The sequence below is a fragment of the Panonychus citri genome, unplaced genomic scaffold, assembly GCF_014898815.1.
Source record: "Panonychus citri isolate SS breed McGregor unplaced genomic scaffold, ASM1489881v1 Contig00138, whole genome shotgun sequence".
Classification (NCBI taxonomy): domain Eukaryota; kingdom Metazoa; phylum Arthropoda; class Arachnida; order Trombidiformes; family Tetranychidae; genus Panonychus; species Panonychus citri.
The window spans coordinates 2,289,234-2,310,532 of NW_026515543.1; the positions used below are offsets into that span (position 1 = coordinate 2,289,234).

General features: G+C 29.9%; 1 protein-coding gene across 1 annotated transcript; it reads left to right on the forward strand.

Annotated features, from left to right (window-relative positions):
- The first annotated feature begins 850 nt into the window (after positions 1-850).
- LOC128393308 (probable serine/threonine-protein kinase DDB_G0282963) lies at positions 851-21,294 on the forward strand. Its single transcript, XM_053353456.1, has 6 exons — positions 851-1,825; positions 11,688-12,219; positions 14,220-14,407; positions 14,831-17,868; positions 17,958-20,483; positions 20,557-21,294. Exons 1-6 carry the CDS (start codon positions 1,653-1,655, stop codon positions 21,096-21,098), a joined length of 6,999 nt encoding a protein of 2,332 aa, XP_053209431.1. The 5' UTR covers positions 851-1,652; the 3' UTR covers positions 21,099-21,294.
- Positions 21,295-21,299: the final 5 nt, after the last annotated feature.

Genomic DNA, 21,299 nt, shown 5'->3' on the forward strand with positions numbered 1-21,299 from the left:
GATGATTAAAATTGATGATTATCAACAGTTAGTTAATTTGTTTGATGAAACTTTTTCAGGTAAAACTTTTGCAATCATGTTAATTGTTACAACAATTGCAACATTTAATTGTTGTGATTTAACATTAGTTTACAATGAGAGATGATGAGGATGAAGATGATGAGGAAGATGAATTAATCATCTTAAGGCTTGTTAATTATAATTAATAATCAGCAGAAGCAATTGAATTAAATCAACAGGAGCAGCTGAAAGTTTTTACGTTTGAATAATTTGTTTTGATTTCAATGGTTGATTTTGATTATTATTAAGAGGATTAACTAATTGATTTATCCTGATTATCATAATTAAGGTAAAGGTAATAAAAATATTAATCACAAAGAGTGAGTGAGAGAGAGAGAGAGAGAGTATAATGATGATAATGATGATAAGAGTGAGCAAATAAGAGAAAGCAAAGTGAGAGTGATTAAGTTTAGAGGTTAAGAGAAGAGATTATAAAAAAAAGGTAACTTAAGAAGATGAAGAAAGAGGAAGATTTAATTAAGAAGAAAGAGATTGGATTTCTCTTTCTTTCTAAAATAGAAAGAGAAAGATGATGAGGGGGAAAGAGAAATAAAGAGATGGATGATAGGGGAAAAGTTCTAGAGGGAGTAAAGTGAATGTTACATGTTACTGGTTGAGTGAAGGTAACCAAGAAAATGACATAACATATCCCTAACTCCCTCATTCTCACCCTATCATCATCATGTATGAAAAGAAAGACTCTCTCTCTCTCTCTCTCTCTCTTATCATCTTTCCTTTCATTATCATCTTTCTCTCCCTCTCTTGTTTCTCACTCTAAAGTTGCTCACTCACTTCAGTTGTTATCCAGACTCAAGAGTCTTAACTTCATCTCTTCAGCTAACCTTTTTTGCTTCAACTTGAATACAACTAATAACATAACAAATTGTTGTTGTTAATTTAAATTGTTCAACTTAATTGTAGCCAAAATGTGATCACAATTTAATCCAAGTTTTTTTTTCTTCCTTAATTTATTCTTAATCATCTTTTTCATCTAATCACATGTAAAATTAAAAATCTTTATCAAGTTGATGACATTTAAGTTGCCTTTTCATTCATCAGTCATTCACATTTATCCTCATCATCTCTTCCTTATCCCAATCATCATCATCTTACAATCTTCTTCATCTTCCTAATCCACCCCCATTTCCTAATCATCTTCACTTTGCCAAGAAAATATCATCATTATGATTATTGTAAAGCTCATCAAAATTAATCGGTAACAATTAACAGCAACAATTTAAGTTACGAACCCAAAAAAAATTCAGTGATCCCTTAGTCGTTTAAGTTTGTTGATCCAATCGGAATATGTTTTTAATTACAATTAGTTAACTGTGATCATAATTATCAGTGTGTCCACATAATCTTCCTCTAGTGTCATCCAACAATCAACAATTAATATAAATTGTTGTGTATTAGTCTCTCTCTCTGATTGTTGATTTTGTTTGTATCTTTTTCTTAATTTTTTGCTTTTCGGCCAAATTTCAATCAACAATCACCTAAATCATTTATACTTAATTGTCACCTCAAAATTGTGCTTCATTAATTGTTACTAATACAGTTAATCAGGAGGAGAAAAAAACTCCATCCACTGAATGGAATCAACAATCTCAACCAAGAATCAACAGCAATTAAAACCATCAGCAAGCAAGAAACAATTAATATCAAAATCATCACCAGTTAATTTATTAAATTGTGTCTTTAAATTAACCAATGAAGCCAACATGTTTGCCAAACTATTGTCACCTAAATCATCAAAACTATCAAGGTAAATGAATGAAAATTGAGTAAAAAAAATGAACAACTCCAACAATCAACTGTTAATTGTTATTAAATCAACTATTGTTTAAAAGTTTTTAAACAAAATTATAAATCATTATCATGTTGATCGTTTAATTGTTTGAAACACACAATCAAAATGATTGTTGTTATATTAAGATACTCATACAAACACAAACACACAAAAGGCAATATCGTGAACATGATTTTACAATACAACAACATCCTATGTCTATTAAATCAACTGATTATCTTCATCTTTTCACTAATTGTAATCAGACAATAAGGTTAAACACTCACACAACAAAGATGTTGATGAGTCTTAATAATAACCTACCTAAAAATTTACCTGTTCAATTACAATTTACCTTTTACAGTCGCTTGCAAACCTTAGGAGCGTGATTATGTTTTCTTTAATATTTTCATTCTGTTGCATCATTATGTTTACCTAGGAACCTGTTTAGATGATGATGATGATTTTTCTCAAAAGCATCATCATCATCATCCTCTTGATATAATTGAGAGGGAAAACTATGATTACCTGTGACTTTTATATAATAGCCCCACTATTTACCTTTGAACCTAACCCATAGTTTAGGTTGTTGTTGTTGTTGATCATCATTAACCAGAACTTGAAAAGTGAATCTCCCATTTTCATCATCATCATCATCATTTTCTGACAAAAAGAGAGCAAAAAGGAAACCCTTCATCATCACCTTGATCATTATCATCATTAACACCCACAAAAAACATCATCTTCATGTCCACAAAACGATCAAGATGAAGATGAAGATGAAATGTTTCCTTAGAACTTTTTTTCTCTCTCATCTCATCATTGTATTGGCTTTTTAAGGTCAGAGTTTTTTTAAACTTCTAATTAGTGTTTTCTATTTTATATCTTCACCTTTTTTCAATCACAATTTCTTACCTTTCGTTTCTTAATTCAAAAGGGATCACCATCATCAATATTATCTTCATCTTCATCCTCATCATCAGCGAAATCTTCTCATCTTTTTGCTTCTTTTTTTTCCTCTTCTTCCATATTAAGCATTTTCTCTAAGCTTTTTCCTCTCTTACATCTTATATTTTTTTTCTTTCTTTTTTTTATTAGTATTTCATCTTCTCTTCTTAATGGGTTGTACATCTTACTTTCTTTTCTTTTTTTTCATCATCATCATCATCGTCATCTGAATGAGTTTTTTCTTTCTTATTTTGAAACAAGAAGGAAGAAAAAAGTTCTAATGATTCTCTTGGAATTAAATTACCATGAGAAGAATTAGAAAGTTGGAATGATTCTGAGTCCAGAATCTTTTCTCATGTTCAACCGAACCTTCATCTCTACCTTATCCTCCTCCTCCTCTCATCTTTGTCTTCCTTGTCTTCATTTCATTCTCCTCCTTACAAATTACATCTCTCTCTCTCTCTCTTGCTCACTAAATAGTTCAATTAATTACTTTTGCAGTGATATCTTAATTCATTCATTAATTTGATTCGATTACTTTAAATTGCTTGATATTCCAACTCATAGAATCCATTGTTCATCATTCATCTTAATCATAATGATAATCAAATCTTAATTATCTTCCAACTTGTTGAGTTAATCTTGAAAACTATAATCTCTTAATTGTATTCCATTAATTTTAATCATGTATATTAAATTTCCTGAGACATGATGAGACTGATTCATTTTCTCACCTCATCATATTACTCCTTATCACCAAGATTAAGCTTATTAATCGTTAATTAATACTTGAACAATTAAAGTATTCAACAAGAAAACCTTAACAATTAAAATGATCAACTTTTCACTTGATATACAGGGGCGGAGAGAATCATTTGAGCCAAATTAAAACATTAATTTTATAAAGCACAATCAAGTTTAAGAAAATTTTTTCAGCAATTCGAATAGAATATTTAGTTGTCTTTGAATTGACGTTAAATTTGAGTGGCTTTGGACATGAATTCGAAAAAAAATTTCGAATTTTCGAAAACACTAAAAATTGAAAAATTGCAAAAATGTTATTTTTTGACTGAAATGAAAATCGAAAATTTTTATCTTCGATTTTCGATTTCAACATGTCCATCTTATTCTCCGTGTATGAAAACAGATATTCATCAAGTTTTTTCGAAAAACTTGACCAATTTCGAAATATTCGAAAAAACTAAAATTTGCGACTAAAAACCCGAAAATCTTGTAATTTCACGTTTTTCAGTGTTTTCGAAAATTTGAATTTTTCGATCGATTTTTTTTCAGAAAATTTTCAAAATTGATAGTTTTCTACTCAGAATTAAATTCTCTATCTTAACCATGGAAAATAATTGATTTGCTGAGATTAATATTCAAGAAATTAATGATTGAATTTGGCTCAAATCTTTCTCTCCACACCTGTAATATCAATTTTGTTTCACTTTCACAACCAATCCAATCAACTGAATCAATTGTTGATTAATTGCTCATTTATATTTGATGTGTCTCCTGTTTTTTTATTTGATTGTGATTAACATTGATCGGTTATTTATTGATATTGTATAACAATCAATTTAATCAATCTAATTGTTACAATGATTAGGAAGAGAAAAAAAAAGTTTCTATTTGTTCAATTTAATTTTCAAATTTGATGAATGAAAGATTAACCCGGAATTAATTGTAAACCATCAACACAATCAACAATTTAACAATAATCAGTGAGCTTCAATATTTACCTTGCAATTAAATTAGATGATGAGGATGATGAAAAAAAAGGGCAAACATTTATCATCTTCATCATCAAGTCGATCATTTTTTCCTACCTGAAAATTTCATTTTGATTGATAATTATCATGATGATGATGTTTAAATTGTATCTAAATCAGTTACTGATTGTAAGTTACCTTTCAACGTCCATCATAATCATCATGTCTCGATCATGATAATGATTCAATTATTCATTGAACTTTTTTTCTTCCTTTTCTTCAACCAATGAATATATTATTTCCTTGATATTTACTAATAGAAACAAACCTAAAAGCTTATCACTTTCACCTAATCATTTTCAATCTTATTCCTGATCATGTTGATGCTTCTGTGTAAAAGATGATCAACTATCATGATGATTAAATTAACTATTAATCATTAAAATGATGATAATAGTGATTGAAATTAAAGTAACAGCAACTTGATCATCACTGCGAAAGTTTAAAATTCAATTTGATTTTCAATTTACCTCATCCTTTGATCATCATCATCATCATCATCTCTCTCTCTAAATATTATTATCATCACCTACTCTCTCATATTCACATGAAGTTCACTTCCTTTTCATCATCATAATCATCATATCAATTGATTTGAGCTTGAAAATTTCAATTACCATTGAAAATACATGTTAGGTAAATTACTTTGATGCAACAGGAATAATAATAATAATGATTGAAACTAATTATAAATTGTTTACAATTGAATTGATGCCAAAATTGATTATAAGTAGCGAAATATTTTCTCATGAACAATATTATCATCTAGTGGATGTTTACAATTAAACTGTTGCATTGTAATTGTCATGATAATATTTTTTGTCATCAACAATTGAACAAAAGTCCAAAATTATATATATAAGGTGACACCTTAAGTCAATACAAATATTCAACCTGAATTAATATTAATCATTTTAATATTCAACTCTCATTGTTAACTTGATTGTCCATCTCATTTCTTTTAGAGGTCAGGTCATGATGATTATTATTAATTTTATCATGTCCTTGATTATCATCATTATATTTATATATAATACATGAAAACATGAATCTATTACACCTGGAATGTTGTGATTAATCAAATTTAAGATTCAAATGAATCAGGGGAATGAATATTTCTCATCATGATGGAAAAGATTATCAATGATGAGATAATCACAACAATCTTATCACCTAATCTATCCCTTTCCCTTTGACCGTGAGACTTTTCCCTGAGGTCATCTGTGTATATCATCTTGTAAACCTTGACGATATGGTCATTTGACTTTTGGTCAGTCACTTTAAAACAAAGATGAAGATGAGAAAATCGTTTTTTTTATTGTTACAATTGAAATTTGAGTCAAGTAGTTTCTCTCTCACTACTCACTCTCTCTCTCTCTCTCTCTCTCTCTCTCTCTCTCGCCTTGCACGTTATGCTTTTACTACGACGTGTTTGCATTTATCATCTTCATCATTCTCTTTCTTTTTCGCCATCATCATCTTACATCCTTTCGGTGCTTTCTTGATGCTTTTCCCTCTCTCTCTCTCTCTATTAGAATCTTTTTGCTCTCTTTTTGTTTATCATCCACTTCCTACTATCTTTAAAAGTCTCTTTCTCTCACTCCCTCTTTCTTTCTTCTTCTTCCTTATCATCATGATTATCTTCTTCCTTTCGCCTCTTTTTTTTCTGTCTACATACAAGCTCGTTTCTTGATCTTCTTTCAATGACTCTATTGGCATGCTTCCGATTTCATGGTTTTCCAAGTCATTTTCATCAAGAAGAAGATGATGATAATGATGATGACGATGATGATTAAGACACAAGCCAACGATCTCTCATCTTACCTTGTTTCCGTTCTCATCATGTTTATCTTTCAATTTCATTATTCACAATCTTCCGATTTTCAAGTTTCTCAATCTCTCTGACCATTTCCTTACCAATGAATTTTATTATTATCAAAACGATCACGATTATTATTACAATCATTATCCAACTGATTGTAATCAATTTAATCATTTCCCACAATATATATTACACTCTTATGATAACCTTATTTAGGTTAATTGTTGATGAGAATTGATTGTTAGTAACAATGTTACCAATACTAAATACCTTTTCCGATTGTCTATCAATACCATGATTGTAATAATAATTTGTAAATTGTTATCAAAAAAAAAAGTTTAATGATTATCGTTATCGTTGAATATGTGATTTGATTGCTGGTAGACTAACGCTTGAAACAATTGATTGTTAACTGTTAATCACTTCAAGGCTCTTATTTTGCTACATATTAATCAACCTTACTCTCTCTATCTCTCATCTTAATTGTTTACAATCAGTGTTAATTATCATTAGTTTTGTTGATTGTTTTTCCAATTCAAGTTATAATCCAAAAGAGGAAGAAAAAAGTTACCCCACTTTTATTATTTCTCTTTCTTTTTCTCTTTCTTTTTTTCCCACCCTCGCCGGTTCACCTTCCACCTCCTCCCAGTCAATTACTTCCTGTATTATTATTATTCAATCAACTAATTTAGTTAATTGTTTTACAACCTACAAGGTTAAAAGGAAAAACCTAATCAAAGTTTTAAAAAAATTGGCAAAGTTGATTAACACACAACTGAATCAATGTCACAAATTAAGTTCAGTGTTAATTATTCACCATTGATAACAATTAAACTTGATTGTTGATGATCCTCATTATAAATCTACTTATTATAATCAATTAACTAATTGTGTCAAGTGTAAACAAATGTAAGTTTTTACTTTTATGATTAAGGAAATTTGCTAGATCTGATTAAGATTAATTTTCTTCCACTGGTTTAATTGTTGTTGTTAATATAATATTTTGATTGTTAATGATGATTGAATCCTAATAATAAAACATGATGATAATCAACTGAATGTGTAGGTGGATTAAGATAAATCTTATTAGTTAAATAATGAACACTAATGAGGATTTCCTTTGTATTTAATTGTAAACAATCAACATGACTGACAATCCAACATTGAATTGTGATCAACAATTTTAGTACATAATAATTATGATTGAATGTTGTGGTCATCATTATAATCACCATCATCTTAATCATTAAAGATGCTGATGATGTTGGCTAATTGATAATAATGAGCAATCCCAATAATGAAACTAATTGTTGTTGATTTGATTCACATTGCTAATTGATTATTTTTGCTTCTTCGTCTTCAACTTTAATTGGACTCAAAGTAATTGTAATAATAATTGTAGCTCTTGATTGTTGATGATATTTAATCATTAAGGATTGGTAGTTATTATTATCATTATTATTATTGTTAAATGTTGATCAGTTTCATGTTGATTATATTTAATATCTTTATCTTGTATAATCTACATGATGATCATGATCAACGATGATTATGATTGTAATTGTTTTTGATTGATGTTTATCATGAACTAAATCACCATCAGGCTTTGTAATGATGGTCAAGACCAAAATGATCATATTTATGTCAATCAAATACAATCTAATCATGATAATAAGCCACTTGCAATTATAACGGTTAACCAGTCAGCTGAATGAAAAAATATATTTTTCAACAAAATGAAAACAAGATTAAGATTTACAGTTTTAATTACAATCTAATTAATCAAATTACTGTTTGCTGACCCAATTTACATGATACATTTTTCATTTTGAACTTGGAATCTTAATCATGATAATCATCATGATCATCTTCATTTGATTAATGATGATCAACCAGTAACAACAACAACAATTTAATCATATGTAACTGGATCCAAGATTATCCAATTGTTTTTATCAACCATGATCATCAATTTGATTAACTAATTGTTGAAATTAACGACGTTGATGACAATTTGAAAAGCCACAATGAAAATACTTGATACCCTCCCAATATATTATACACAATCAATTAATCATCCTTGGCTTAATTGTCTCGTGTTGATAACCAACAATCAACATTCAAATATTAATAATTATTTTCAGGTTCATTGATAATATTATACAAATTGAACTGATTTTCATGATAACTTAATTGTTAATGTTTCTTTCCTTATGTTCAACTTTAAATTAACCCTTAATTGTTGCTTTCCTTTTCTTGATGAAAATCATTTGATTCTAATTGTAATAATTGGAATGATGATAATTATCATGTATCATTCATGAGACCATTGAATTGATGAGCATGAAAAGTTCAGTTGTGAACTTTTCATGATTGAAACTTTTTTCTCGTGGACAAATTTTCAGGGTTAACAATTTACAGAAATTAATTCATATTTAAGTTAAGCTTTTCAATCAAAAATTAAATTTAACATGCAATTGATTAGATTAACAATTTGATGATTTCTTGTCAATCAATTTGAATCATAATTATTATTATCGTAACAATTATGGCTACTGTTATATTATCATGTTAGATTTGCTTCTTAAATTTCAAACAGCAATTTAATTTAATCATGATTAAGCCAATGAACTTAATACAATTAATGATTACGATGATTATTGTTGTTTTTATTTACCAGGAAAACAATTGAAATAATTAAAACTAATTTATGAGGTAATGTTTTAATTAACCTAATCATTATCAGACAACAACCTTTTACTATTATAATCTGTCAATTAAATTACTATCAACTTGGAGTTTGATTAACAATTTAATTGTGTATCATAATTGCTAGACAATTAATAAATACACTTAATTAGAGATAATTAATTTTTAATCAGTCTATTGTTATAATATGCAGTTAATCAATCAATCAATCAATCAAAAGTTAATAGTCAATATTAGTGATCAGTTTCATTATCAAATGTTTGTCACCACAATGATTAACTAATACTTGAAAAAAAAGATATAACAACAATTAAGAAATGATTATCATTGAAATTATCGGAAAGTAGTCAGGAAATAATTAATTGTCGTTAAAAGCAAAAGATTGAGATTAAATTGTTGTCCTTTGAAAGGATTGATTATCATGAGGTAATTTAGTTAAACACTTTTACCTTTAAATTGTTAATTCAGTTAAGCCTCTAGTCTTGATTTTTATCATCATCTTGATCATCATTTCAACCCTGCCCTTGATCTGGTCTGATTTATTAATCATCATCATCAATTTGCCGTAGGGTTAATTGTTATTAACCTGGGAACCTGAATAAGTATATATAAAAAAATGAAAAGTTATCATTCTGAAAACCAGATTAGCTTGATTGTTGATTGATTTTACTTTTTAATTACCACGTAGATGATGATTATCATAGTATATTAATTATTACCTTTAGCCTGACGCTTGTGAGTTAAATTGTCAAGTTGATCAAGAGCAAAGAGATAAACAAAAAAATAAACAAAAACCCAAATTCTGATCAATATAAACTAATCATAATTGTAAAAATTAATACTACGAGACCTGAATTAGTTAAATAACCTCGATAATTAACCAACAATTTAAAATTTAATCGAAATATTCAATTGCCTGTGATAAACTTTAAAGGAACCGGAAAGTTAATCAGCTTGAAAGTTTTCAATTTAGAGTATGTTTAATTTAGATTATGATCAACAATTAAGAATCAAGGTTACCCTGATTAAATCATTTACCTGTAATAATTTCCGCTTTTTAATACAATTTACCTCCTACTTCTTGATCAATTTTCATGGTCACTTTAATCATTGGTAAATCACGTTGCCCATTCACTTGATTAACTTTTCATTGTTTATGAATATTTAATATTTTCAAAGTATTAACAACAACATCCGTTACTTTTACCATGATAATGATGATCATCTTTCCCTTTTCTTCATCAATCCATTATAATCTTGCTCTTAACATGAAGATGATTATATAACTTTGTCATTTGGTGATTTACTTATCATAATCATGTTAATCTCATTAATCTCTCAATCCTCAGATAATTCATTGAAACTTTGATAGTTCTTGAATATCATATTCATTGTTTTCTTCATGGGGAAAACTATTTTTTTTCAATTGACCATCTTAATGGTTATGATAATCATTTTTATGATCATGATCGTGATGATTTAGATGATGATATTGTCCATTGTAAGTGGACATTTAAGGTTTACTGACCACCTCTCATGATGAAAATGATGATGATCTCTATTGAATCTGAGGCTTTTTCATGGTAATGAAATTTACATGAGCATTTTTGGGAAACAATTTATAAATTACATTGTATTTCTAACTTGACATTGCCTTTAAATCAAAACCAATAAACTGTATCATCTTTTATCATCATCGCCATTATCTTGATCTTCATTTCTCTCTCTCTCTCCTCCCTCAACCATTATTATTATTTAGTATTATCACTTTATCTTCATCTTTTTTTTCATCTCAAAGACTAAATAACTTAGAGTAGGTGGAGAAGATGAAGAGAAGAGAAGAAAAAATGTTCTAAGAATCGAATTTTTCTTCATCTTCTCTTATTCTTTTTTCCTGTTTCCTCCTCCCTTTCTTTTCACTTTCATCTCAGGTACAAATACTTTCATTCTCTCTCTCTCTCTCTCTCTCTCTCTCTCTTTCGTTTTCATCCTTATCATCATCATCATCCAACAAAAAAGGAGGAAAATCTTATATATTTACTTTGTATAAGGACTTTTAGCTTTTCCTCCTTTGGTAATATTTCATTTTCTTTGAGATAATTTCTAACCAATTTCACACTTTATCAGATTGATAATAACAATAATAATTCACATGGTGGAGATAATCATGATGATGATAATCTCTGTAATCAATATCCGCAAAGAATTTCATTCCAAATATATACTCCAAAGAAAAGTATGATGATAGAGATGGAAAAAGTTTGATAATCTTCAGCATGGAAATAGCAAAACTCATTGTTATCCGTATTTGCGGTTATCAATGAAAAATGATTTCTTTTTGTTATCCATCATTTAATTTTTCTAACAATCAACTCACAATTTCGTGATTAATATTACAAACTGACCACCACCCACTTAATTAGTTACGATTTATTTATTTCCTCCTCGGTCAAGTAGATTAACTTATGCAAATGATTGTGTTTTTGTGTGTTGTTAACTTTTCATCCTGTTGTTTACTTTAATCAACAATATCTCAAGGATTCTAACGGTTTCCTTTTTCTTGCTTTGTTTATCTTTCCATTTACAGAAGTGGCCTCACCCGACGCAATAATAGTAATAAGCGAAAAGAGGATGAAAATGACCTCGAAAATGTCACCCAATGTCGTCCAAATGAAATCGATGTTGGTTTCAACACAACGGAAACAGTTTCGGTCAAGCTGACAAATGAATCAAGTCCACAAGAAACTGTTAAAAACAATAATAACAATTTGATCAATATAAACAATCAACGTAATCAACATCATCTTCATGCTGATTTATCATCATTGTCATCATCATCTTGCCCATCACCTCAATCATCTTGTACTGATAAAAGGAGGAGACGAGGAGTAGTAGGAGGAGGAAATGATAATCAAAGTCAACCTGATCAACTAATTACTGGTGATAATTTGCTGTTACCTTCAACTCATCATGATAATAATGCAAATCAATCAACTAATTGTGCTCAAGTTAATGAGCATCAACAGAAACCAATTGACGATCAACATGATAACCTTAATTCAAATACAATGACGATTGATTCAGATAATCACTTATCAACATCATCACTAGTCAATGAGGTAAGTTAAATGATAACAATTGAACAAGAAAAGAAGTGCAAGAAAAAAAAATCAATTTAATTTCTAACAATCATGATATTATTAAAGTTAATTGTCCTTAATCATTTCCGAAAGTAATAATGATAATAATGATTTAAATTGGTTTACCAAATGATAACATTGAATCGTTTCCATCATCATCATGAGCTTACATTTCATAGTAACTTCCGATTCTGTTTCGCCATCATCATGATATCAATTGAGATTAACAAGGTTGCTTATGATGATGATGATGATGATGATGAGACTTAGTAAATGATAAAGGGTCATTTAGATGATAAAAGATGATAAATGGATGATGATGATTTAGTTTGTTTTTGTTTTTAAGGTTCTGCGGATGAATGGAAATCGAGTTCAAATGTTACTCTCTTATGTTTATTGTTTATTGAAAGGTTCAGTTGATTTTGAGATGATGATGAAAATGAGGATGAGGATGAGGATGATGAAGACAGACAATAACATCTGATTTAGACAGTCAGAGGATGAGGATGATGATGAGACGGAAAAAGGATGAGGATGAAGATGAAGATGAAGATGAGGAATTGAAAAACAACCACAGACTCGATGATCAGAAAAGTTGTTGATTGTTTATCTTGATTGTCTCTGAAAATAATTGTGACAATCAATTTTAATTGTTTGTTGTCAACGTTAATTAACTGAGGTTTAAATGATGAATTTTTATTAATTTATTATTACAAGGCAAAGTTTAATTATTGATACGATCTTTTCTGTAATTAGTTAACTGCTCATTTTGTTAAGTTTGTCATTAGTTTGATGGTTTTTAATTGTTGATCTTAATTATTTTGTTTCTTGGTCGTTGATTATTTAAATTATAGTTGTTAAATTAACTACTTAAATTGTTTCGCTTTTTTGATTTAATTGTTGCTTTTTTATTTCCTCTTAAAAGTTTATCATATTATTATAATGCCGTTAGCATTTCCTGTGTGTTAATCATTTCTTAATTGTTACTCTTGATCAGATTTAAATTTTCAAACGAAAACACTTAAGGTGTTTTCATTTGATGATGATGATGATGATTAAAGTATTTAATTTAATTGTGATTAATTATAATCTTTTTTTGCCCATTTACGCCTTAATTTTATTTTACACATCGATTGATTGTTACAATTAAGTTTCTCCTCGATTGATTAATCAATAACTGTCATGAGTAGATAACAAAATATAATGAAAATTTATTCTTATGAAAGTTTATCAACTAATTTAGTCAGTTAATTGTAATCCATTAATTGTAAACTGATTAACTTTTGCTTTTTTGCTTCTTGATTAAGCTTAAATCTTTGTCAATTTGATGATAATCTACTAATTGTAACCAGGACAATTAGGTCAACATTATCACTTTTTTTGGATTATTTAATTTTTTTTTCGGCGGCCAAAAGTTAATCAAATTTAAAGCTTAACTTTTTGAAAGCGATCCAAAAGTAACTAGAATAAAAAATGATCACAACAATTTAAATTAACAATCAACAATTTAGTGAAGGCGTTTAAATGATAAATTACAATTTGAAACTGTTACTTTTTAATTGTAAACAATTAACCAGTTTTTTTAATTGGTATGGTCAAGGTTAACCAATAGTTTATAATTGGTGTTTGTTGAAACAACAAACTGCTTGACCATAAACAGAATTAGATTTAAATTGATTACAATTTATTTTAAAAAAAATCATTTTTCCTCATCAACCATCAATTATTGATTAATCTTAACCACAATTAACAAATGATAATAAGACCAACAATTAATCAAAAACAATTTAAACCAAAAATTAATAATAAACAACAAAAATTTATAAGAAAAAGTTTCTTTTGGTTAATATCTACCTACACTTTTGTTATCCTATCCCGTTAATACCTTAATTGTAAAAGTTAATTGTTACCATAATTACTGTTGATTTATGTATTTATAAACTCACAATAGAATTAATTATTATTCTTAATTGTTACAGGCTTATCGAAATGAATGTATTCAATTGCGTCAACGAGTTCGAGAATTGGAGCAACAGAATCGATTGTTAACTCTTCTTTTAGCGGAACAATTAGTAAATTCATCAACTAATTCAGTTGATAATCGAAGTAAATTGGACAAATTAATGGCAATAAATAGCTTGACAAATAATTTACCACAATTAATCAGGTAAATACAATCAATAAGCATAAGAAAACAAAACAGAATCACCAATAACAATTGAATACAAAGGAATCACAATTAACGTAAAAAAAATTCAACGATCAATTATTTGATTGTAGCAATTTAAAAGTTTCAATGGGTTTTTCAACTTAACCATGATTTTGACCTTTTTTTGATAGTTAGTAAATTGGAAAAAAATAGTAAGATTGGTTGAGGTTAATTAGTTAATTGAACTTAACCATTTAGATTGTTGGAATCAATTGTTAATTTCCTTTACCATTCAGTTACAATAATAATAGTTAAATGATTTTATTGATTTCTGGTTAATTTTATATTATGTTACCTTAAGTGTTTATTGTTACAATTAGAAGGTCTCTTTTGTGTGATCACAATTTACTAATCATTTATAACAATTTTACAATTTTTCAGTGAATATGAATCAACCTTATTGGATAATAATAGTAATCATGATGAAGTATCAATCATGAATTCATCTCCACCAGGTCAAGGTCATTTAATGAATGAATCTAAAGGAATCACATTAACTTGTGAGTCGGATTATTGTGGATCAATGGGAAATAATCATCCTGATCATCATTATCATCATCATATATTCAATAACAACAACAATCACCATGATGATGGTGATGAAACTGAACGTTCAGATAGATTGGTGAGCATGAGTAAAGATAACTCAATGCTTGGTTTTAACCTTACCCATGTAAATATTGATCGATGGAGGAAGATAGAAGAAGATAAATCGAAAACAAAAACAACAACAACAACACAATTAACATCACAACCTAATTTACCAATAACCAACCAGTTAACCAGTCATTCAATTTTACCTTTAACACCAATAAGTGAAACAATTAACACAATTAATTTAGAACCGTTATCGTCGAGTTCACTTTCCTCTGTTTCTTACCTTGATCATCAGAAAAAGTCATCGTACATCAACAACCTGATTGAAAACAATTCAACACTTTTCACCTCCACCTTATCCTCCTCTCCCACCACCTCCACCTTGACTACCACCACCACCATAACCTCATTGCCCTCTTCATCTGACCCCTTTACCACCACCACCATAACCCCCACCTTAACATGTACACCAGGTAGCACAGTCTCAACTTCAACACTTACAGCCTTGAACTCAACTCTGATTGGGTCACCTTCATCATCTCTATCATTATCACCACCACAATCACCTAAGAAATTAATTACATCGTCAATCCTTGATCCAAATTCTAGTCTATTTCAATCAAGTAACACTGTTAATTGTTCACCATCATTATCATCTTCAAATCAATTAGAGAAACGGATTCTTTTTATATTATCCTCGAATAATAATAATAATCATAACCATAAATATTTCAATTCCACCTTATCCTCCTCATTATCATCATCTTCATCTTCATCATCATCCTCATCAACTTCTTCTTCAGTTTCAACTGATAAGATTAACTGTGATAATCGTTTAATCAACAAACCAGGTAATTTAGCCCTTAGGACATTATCGGGTTCATCAAGTAAATCAATTGTTTCCCTTGAGAAAGATAGTCCAGCTTCAAGTGCAACCTCATTTGACTCAAATGGTGAACTTACCTCAAAAGATGAAGGCTATTCAACAATGTCCAGTGATGTCCAGTCTGATATTGGAAACAATAACAATGGTTCAATTGTTACAATCAATACTACAGCCAACTCTCAATCAACAACGATACCAAGCAAAAATGAATCAACAATCAATTCAATTTTGGACGATAAAGAATCAGTAACATCATCAACAACAACAACAACCAATGAGGATAATAAAACTAACCGATCATTTCTAATACTGACCTCATCACCACCACCATCACATTTAACACCCTCACGAACCATTAAACCTCCTCCTCCACCACCATCAGGTTCAGCAGCGGGTTCATCATTGTCAACTCTTCTTCACCTGAAACAACAACAACAATTAAAAGTTGAAACAATTGAGATTAAATCGGAACCAAAGAAAATGGGAGTTAACGGATCACCAACAAATTCAATTCCATTAACATTCATGTCAACAGTTAATCCAATTGTTGTTGGTTCAAGTCGATTAACAACTTTTAAATCATCTCATCAAAATGATTGTTTGGTTACATCATCACCATTAACAACAATCAACAATAATCGTAAAAACAATAAGATGGAATTAGTTTGTGAGAAAGATTCTGATTTACTGATTGCAGATACAATTAAACTTAATTGTAACAATAATATAACAACAACGACAGGTATTAAAAATCCTTCCCAATCAACAGTAACAACAATTAAAGGTGATGCTGATGATAAATCATCAAATTGGTTGCATAGTATCAACAATGATAACAAGGAAAGAGAGGAAAATGATTCTCAATCAGTTAATTATTGTAAAAATCAAATTGTTAACTGTGATTTCATTAGAAAGTCAAGAAAAAGTTTTAATGGTAAATTATCAGCTCATCGATACACTTTCCCTCCGGTGGTAACTCGACCTGTAGCCAATACCTTGGACGATATTGAGTGGACACCTTGTCTTATTTATCAGCCATCAAAACCACCAACTGACCATCAGGGTGACAATTTAATTACTGATAAAAATGACCGTTTCTCTAATTGTGAATCAAGTTTAATTACTACAGCTGAGAAATCAACTTCCGCTGATTTTGATGATGATGAATCAAGATGTCTAGTTAATAATCGTGAGGTAATCATTTATCAAGATAAAAGGAAGAGAAGTGGAAAAAATCATCATCATCATCACATGGGAAAAGTTGAAGATGATGTTAATCTTGATGGGAAAACTAATCAACTGAATCAAGTTAAATGCGATTCTGTTGATTGGAGGAGTAAAATTGGAAGACGGAAAAGTGCCATTTCCAAAGGATCAGATTGTGGTTCATTGATGATGAAAACAGTTAAAGATACTACAGCTGATGATGAAGATGAATATGATGATAGTGATGATGGTGATGAGGAAGAAGATGAAGATGAAGGAAAGAGGGAAAAAATGAAAAGAAATCATAAAATTGACCAAAAGAGGAAGATGAAAGTTTATCATAAGTTTCCACCGGCACCAGAGTCAAGTTCATCTTCCCATGGATCTCAATCGTTAAATCGTTGGCATTCCGATTCTCAGTTATATTCTGATTCCATGAAACAAGATAAACCACCGGTGGAAATGAGACAAGTAGATGTTAATTGTCGATCAAATTGTCGCTTTCCCCGTCGTCATCGTGATATAACCAATGTTTCTCATCCTTGTCAATCTTTCGCATCGACTTGTAAACGATCATCTGGTTATATTAGACGTCGCATTAAAAGGGAGGATCGAGCGCGAATTGATGAGTCCCATCGATGGTCAACACTTTCTACTTCTAGTTCTGCTCTATCTGATGGCCTGGAAGCGCCAATCTACTGTGAACGTCGTCGATATCGACCTCGACTTCCAATGACAATAACAACGACTCATATTGATTCAACTGGAACCGAAATTTACTCCCAAAGACGGAAACTGGAACAGGGAATTCAATTCATACAATGAAATACATTTCATCTGATGAAAATCACTCGGCGGATGATGAAGATAGTGCTGAGCGTTTTGTCTCCCGTTGGCTTCATAAAAGCGGAGGTGGACTTCGTTGGGACGATTCTGAGGTTACCTGGAAATTGAATGAATCTCTTGATTGGCCTGAGCCAATTGAATTAGAAAATGATAATTGTCTTTCTTCAACCTCATCACCGCCATCAATATCAACATCAGCAGATAAGCAACAAGAGGGCGATGGTGATGATGATGATGATGACAATCAAATTATCACACATTTAAATAATGATGATACGTTTGAAGAGATACCATTGATTGATGATGATTCAAGTGAATCAGAAAAAATAGAAATCACTTCAACAATTAACATTAATAATCTTAACGATAGAAATAGTTACAGTGTCTTAATCTCACCCTGTGTTGATGAAGTGGGTGAGGTAGATGTGAGTCACGAAGGAGGTGGGGAGGGTTACATATCCTCCGATCAAGCTTCGTCCGTACCCGATGATGGCCTAACACCGGAGACTCATTTCAATGGTGACTTTTACCGACTCTGTTCAGTTGGATCTCGAACAAGTTTACAACAACCTGATGATGAAATTAGTCTTCCACCCTCATCATCTGGAGCCTTATCATCACTTTCATCATCTTCATCACCTCCATTGACAGATGTCAAAGAGCAGGATGAAGATGAGGAAGATAATCAAGATGATGCTGTTAATTATGTTGATAATGAGACTAAAATTGTCTTAAAACAATTAACCAATTCTAATGATGATGAATTGTTGATAATAACAACGACAACCTCAACCAATAATAGTAATAATTACAACCATCAGATACAATCTTCTAAATCATTTGATTATAATCATGATGGAACATCATTAATTAACTCACAATCAACTAGTTCATCGGGTCAATTGTCAACGGTGGTGAAAAATGTTCACTCAGATGAAAATTTAACTTGTACACCCGATGAATTACAATCAACTGATTCTGTAAATGAAATGTCAATTTCTCCAATGATTATGATGATTAATTCATTAAAATCAATCCAGTGTCTTTCATCATCATCTCCTGATAAATCAGTAAAATCTGAACTAATTGATAAAAATACACCAACGTCAACAATTAACACGGGTTTAATTAAAGAAAGTCAATCACCAACTGATTTAAAGGAAATACCTGAAGAGAAACAATTAAATAAAGCAACTATTGAACAATCAGTTTACCTTAATGATGAACATGAAGTAATTAAGGATAATTGTCCAATCTACGAGGAAATCATTGAATCTACAACAATTAAACCTTCAACAACAACAATTAATTGTTATCCTAAACCAATCTTGATTAAATCATCATCAACTAATCAGACAAAATTATCACCAACAAGGATACCATTACCTAAACAAAGTAATTCATTAGATGCAATTAAAATTAACAACAATAAGGATGGATTTAAATTACGTTTTAATTCAACAACAGCAACAACAATTGATTCAATTACCAATAATAATGTTAACAATTTAATAAGCAAATCATTTATCAATCAACATCAAGTTAAAAGGTTAAACAATAATAAGATGATTAACTCTGAAGGATTAAAAGCAACTACATCAAGCTCATCGTCGTTAATCAATAAAAAAGTTGGAACTGAATTAAAAAGTTTCAATAAGATGATGATGGAGATTAAAGCTCGGATGGAAAAGAATAACAATCAAATTAATCATAATCGACTTTTTAATCGTAAATTAAATGAATCAATTCCAAGTATTGAAGAGTTTGAAAGGAGATTATCTGAAGATAAACAAATGGCTGATAAAATCCGCGAATTTTATTCAATTTTTGAACAATCAACATCACAATTAAACAGTAAAACCAATTTAACTACAATTCCATCATCAACAACAATCAATTCAATTACATCGACAATACCAACACCAATTAAAGGAGTTAAAAGTAACCGATCTCGATCAACCATTTCTGGTGATTTAATTAGAGGAAACAACAACAACAAATTAACAAACAACATTGAAGATATTAAATCAAAGTTAAATTATCCTAAATTGTTACGTTCCAAGGGCATCGGAGGAATGGGAAACAATTCAATCGGCTGTGGCGGAAGTGGACCAGGTATTGGCGGTAATAATAATCCCACCGGTGGTAATGATTCAAGTAAAACAATGAAGGAAGGTCATGAAACCTCATGGGTCCATGTAAGCGGATTCAATGTTGGAAAAGTTTCTGAAACTTATCATGAAAAACACCAACAATTACCACCACCACTATCAACATCAACATCTCCCTCGCCATTATCATCTGCTGTAATTACCTCAACAAGCGTTAATTGTAATAATCGTAATTTACTTAATTGTAGTAGTAAATTAAGTTCAGATTCTGGTTCATCTGAGGATGAATTCAACCTTAGTAACATTAAGAGTAACGGTGGTAAGAAAAGATCCTCTTTCCACCAGCGTCTTCTTGCCCTTCACAAATCTCGAAGACAGAAAAAAAGAGGTAAGAAATTAACTAATTGTTGCAATTAATTTAATTCTAATTGTAAAATTTGTTTTTCTTTTTTCTTTCGTAGCTTCTGATTGTTACATGGGAATGGGATTTCTGCCTAAAATTAGAGCCTCAATTGTTGATAGACTTGATTTTTATCATCGATTTGGGGACAAGGAACAAGAAGCCTTAACATCATTCAATTTTCTCAATGATCTTCCAATATCATCATCATCATCATCTTCTTCATCTTTATCATCATCAACCACCACCCACTCAATTAATAAATCATCAACTTCCACTTGCTTGATTCTATCAACTGATTGTAATTTTGTCCAAGAACAAAAATTGTTACTTCGCTGTTACCTTAATTCATTTCAACCATTAACTACTTCGTCATCCTCATCATCTGATTTATCATCATCTTACACACAACCACCACCTCCATTGGTATCTCACCCACCACCTTCATCATCTTCATCATCATCATTTAAATTATCACCTTACAAATGGCCTCAATCACCAATTAAATCAACATCATCTTCACCTCGATATCAACAATCAGTTGCAAACAATTATATTCTTAATCATGAATTAACCAAACGACCTGTTGGAGGAGTTAGTTAATTGTTCAACCATGAGAAAGATTAATTATCAAATTATCAATGATCAGTAATTATTTAATTAGAATAATAAAAAACAAAACTAAATCTTTTCAAGAGAAAACAATTAATTTTCAATTTGGTTAATAACTAATTTTCATCGTCATCATCATCTAATTATCACCAATGATTATTACTATTAAATTGATTTATTATCATTATTATT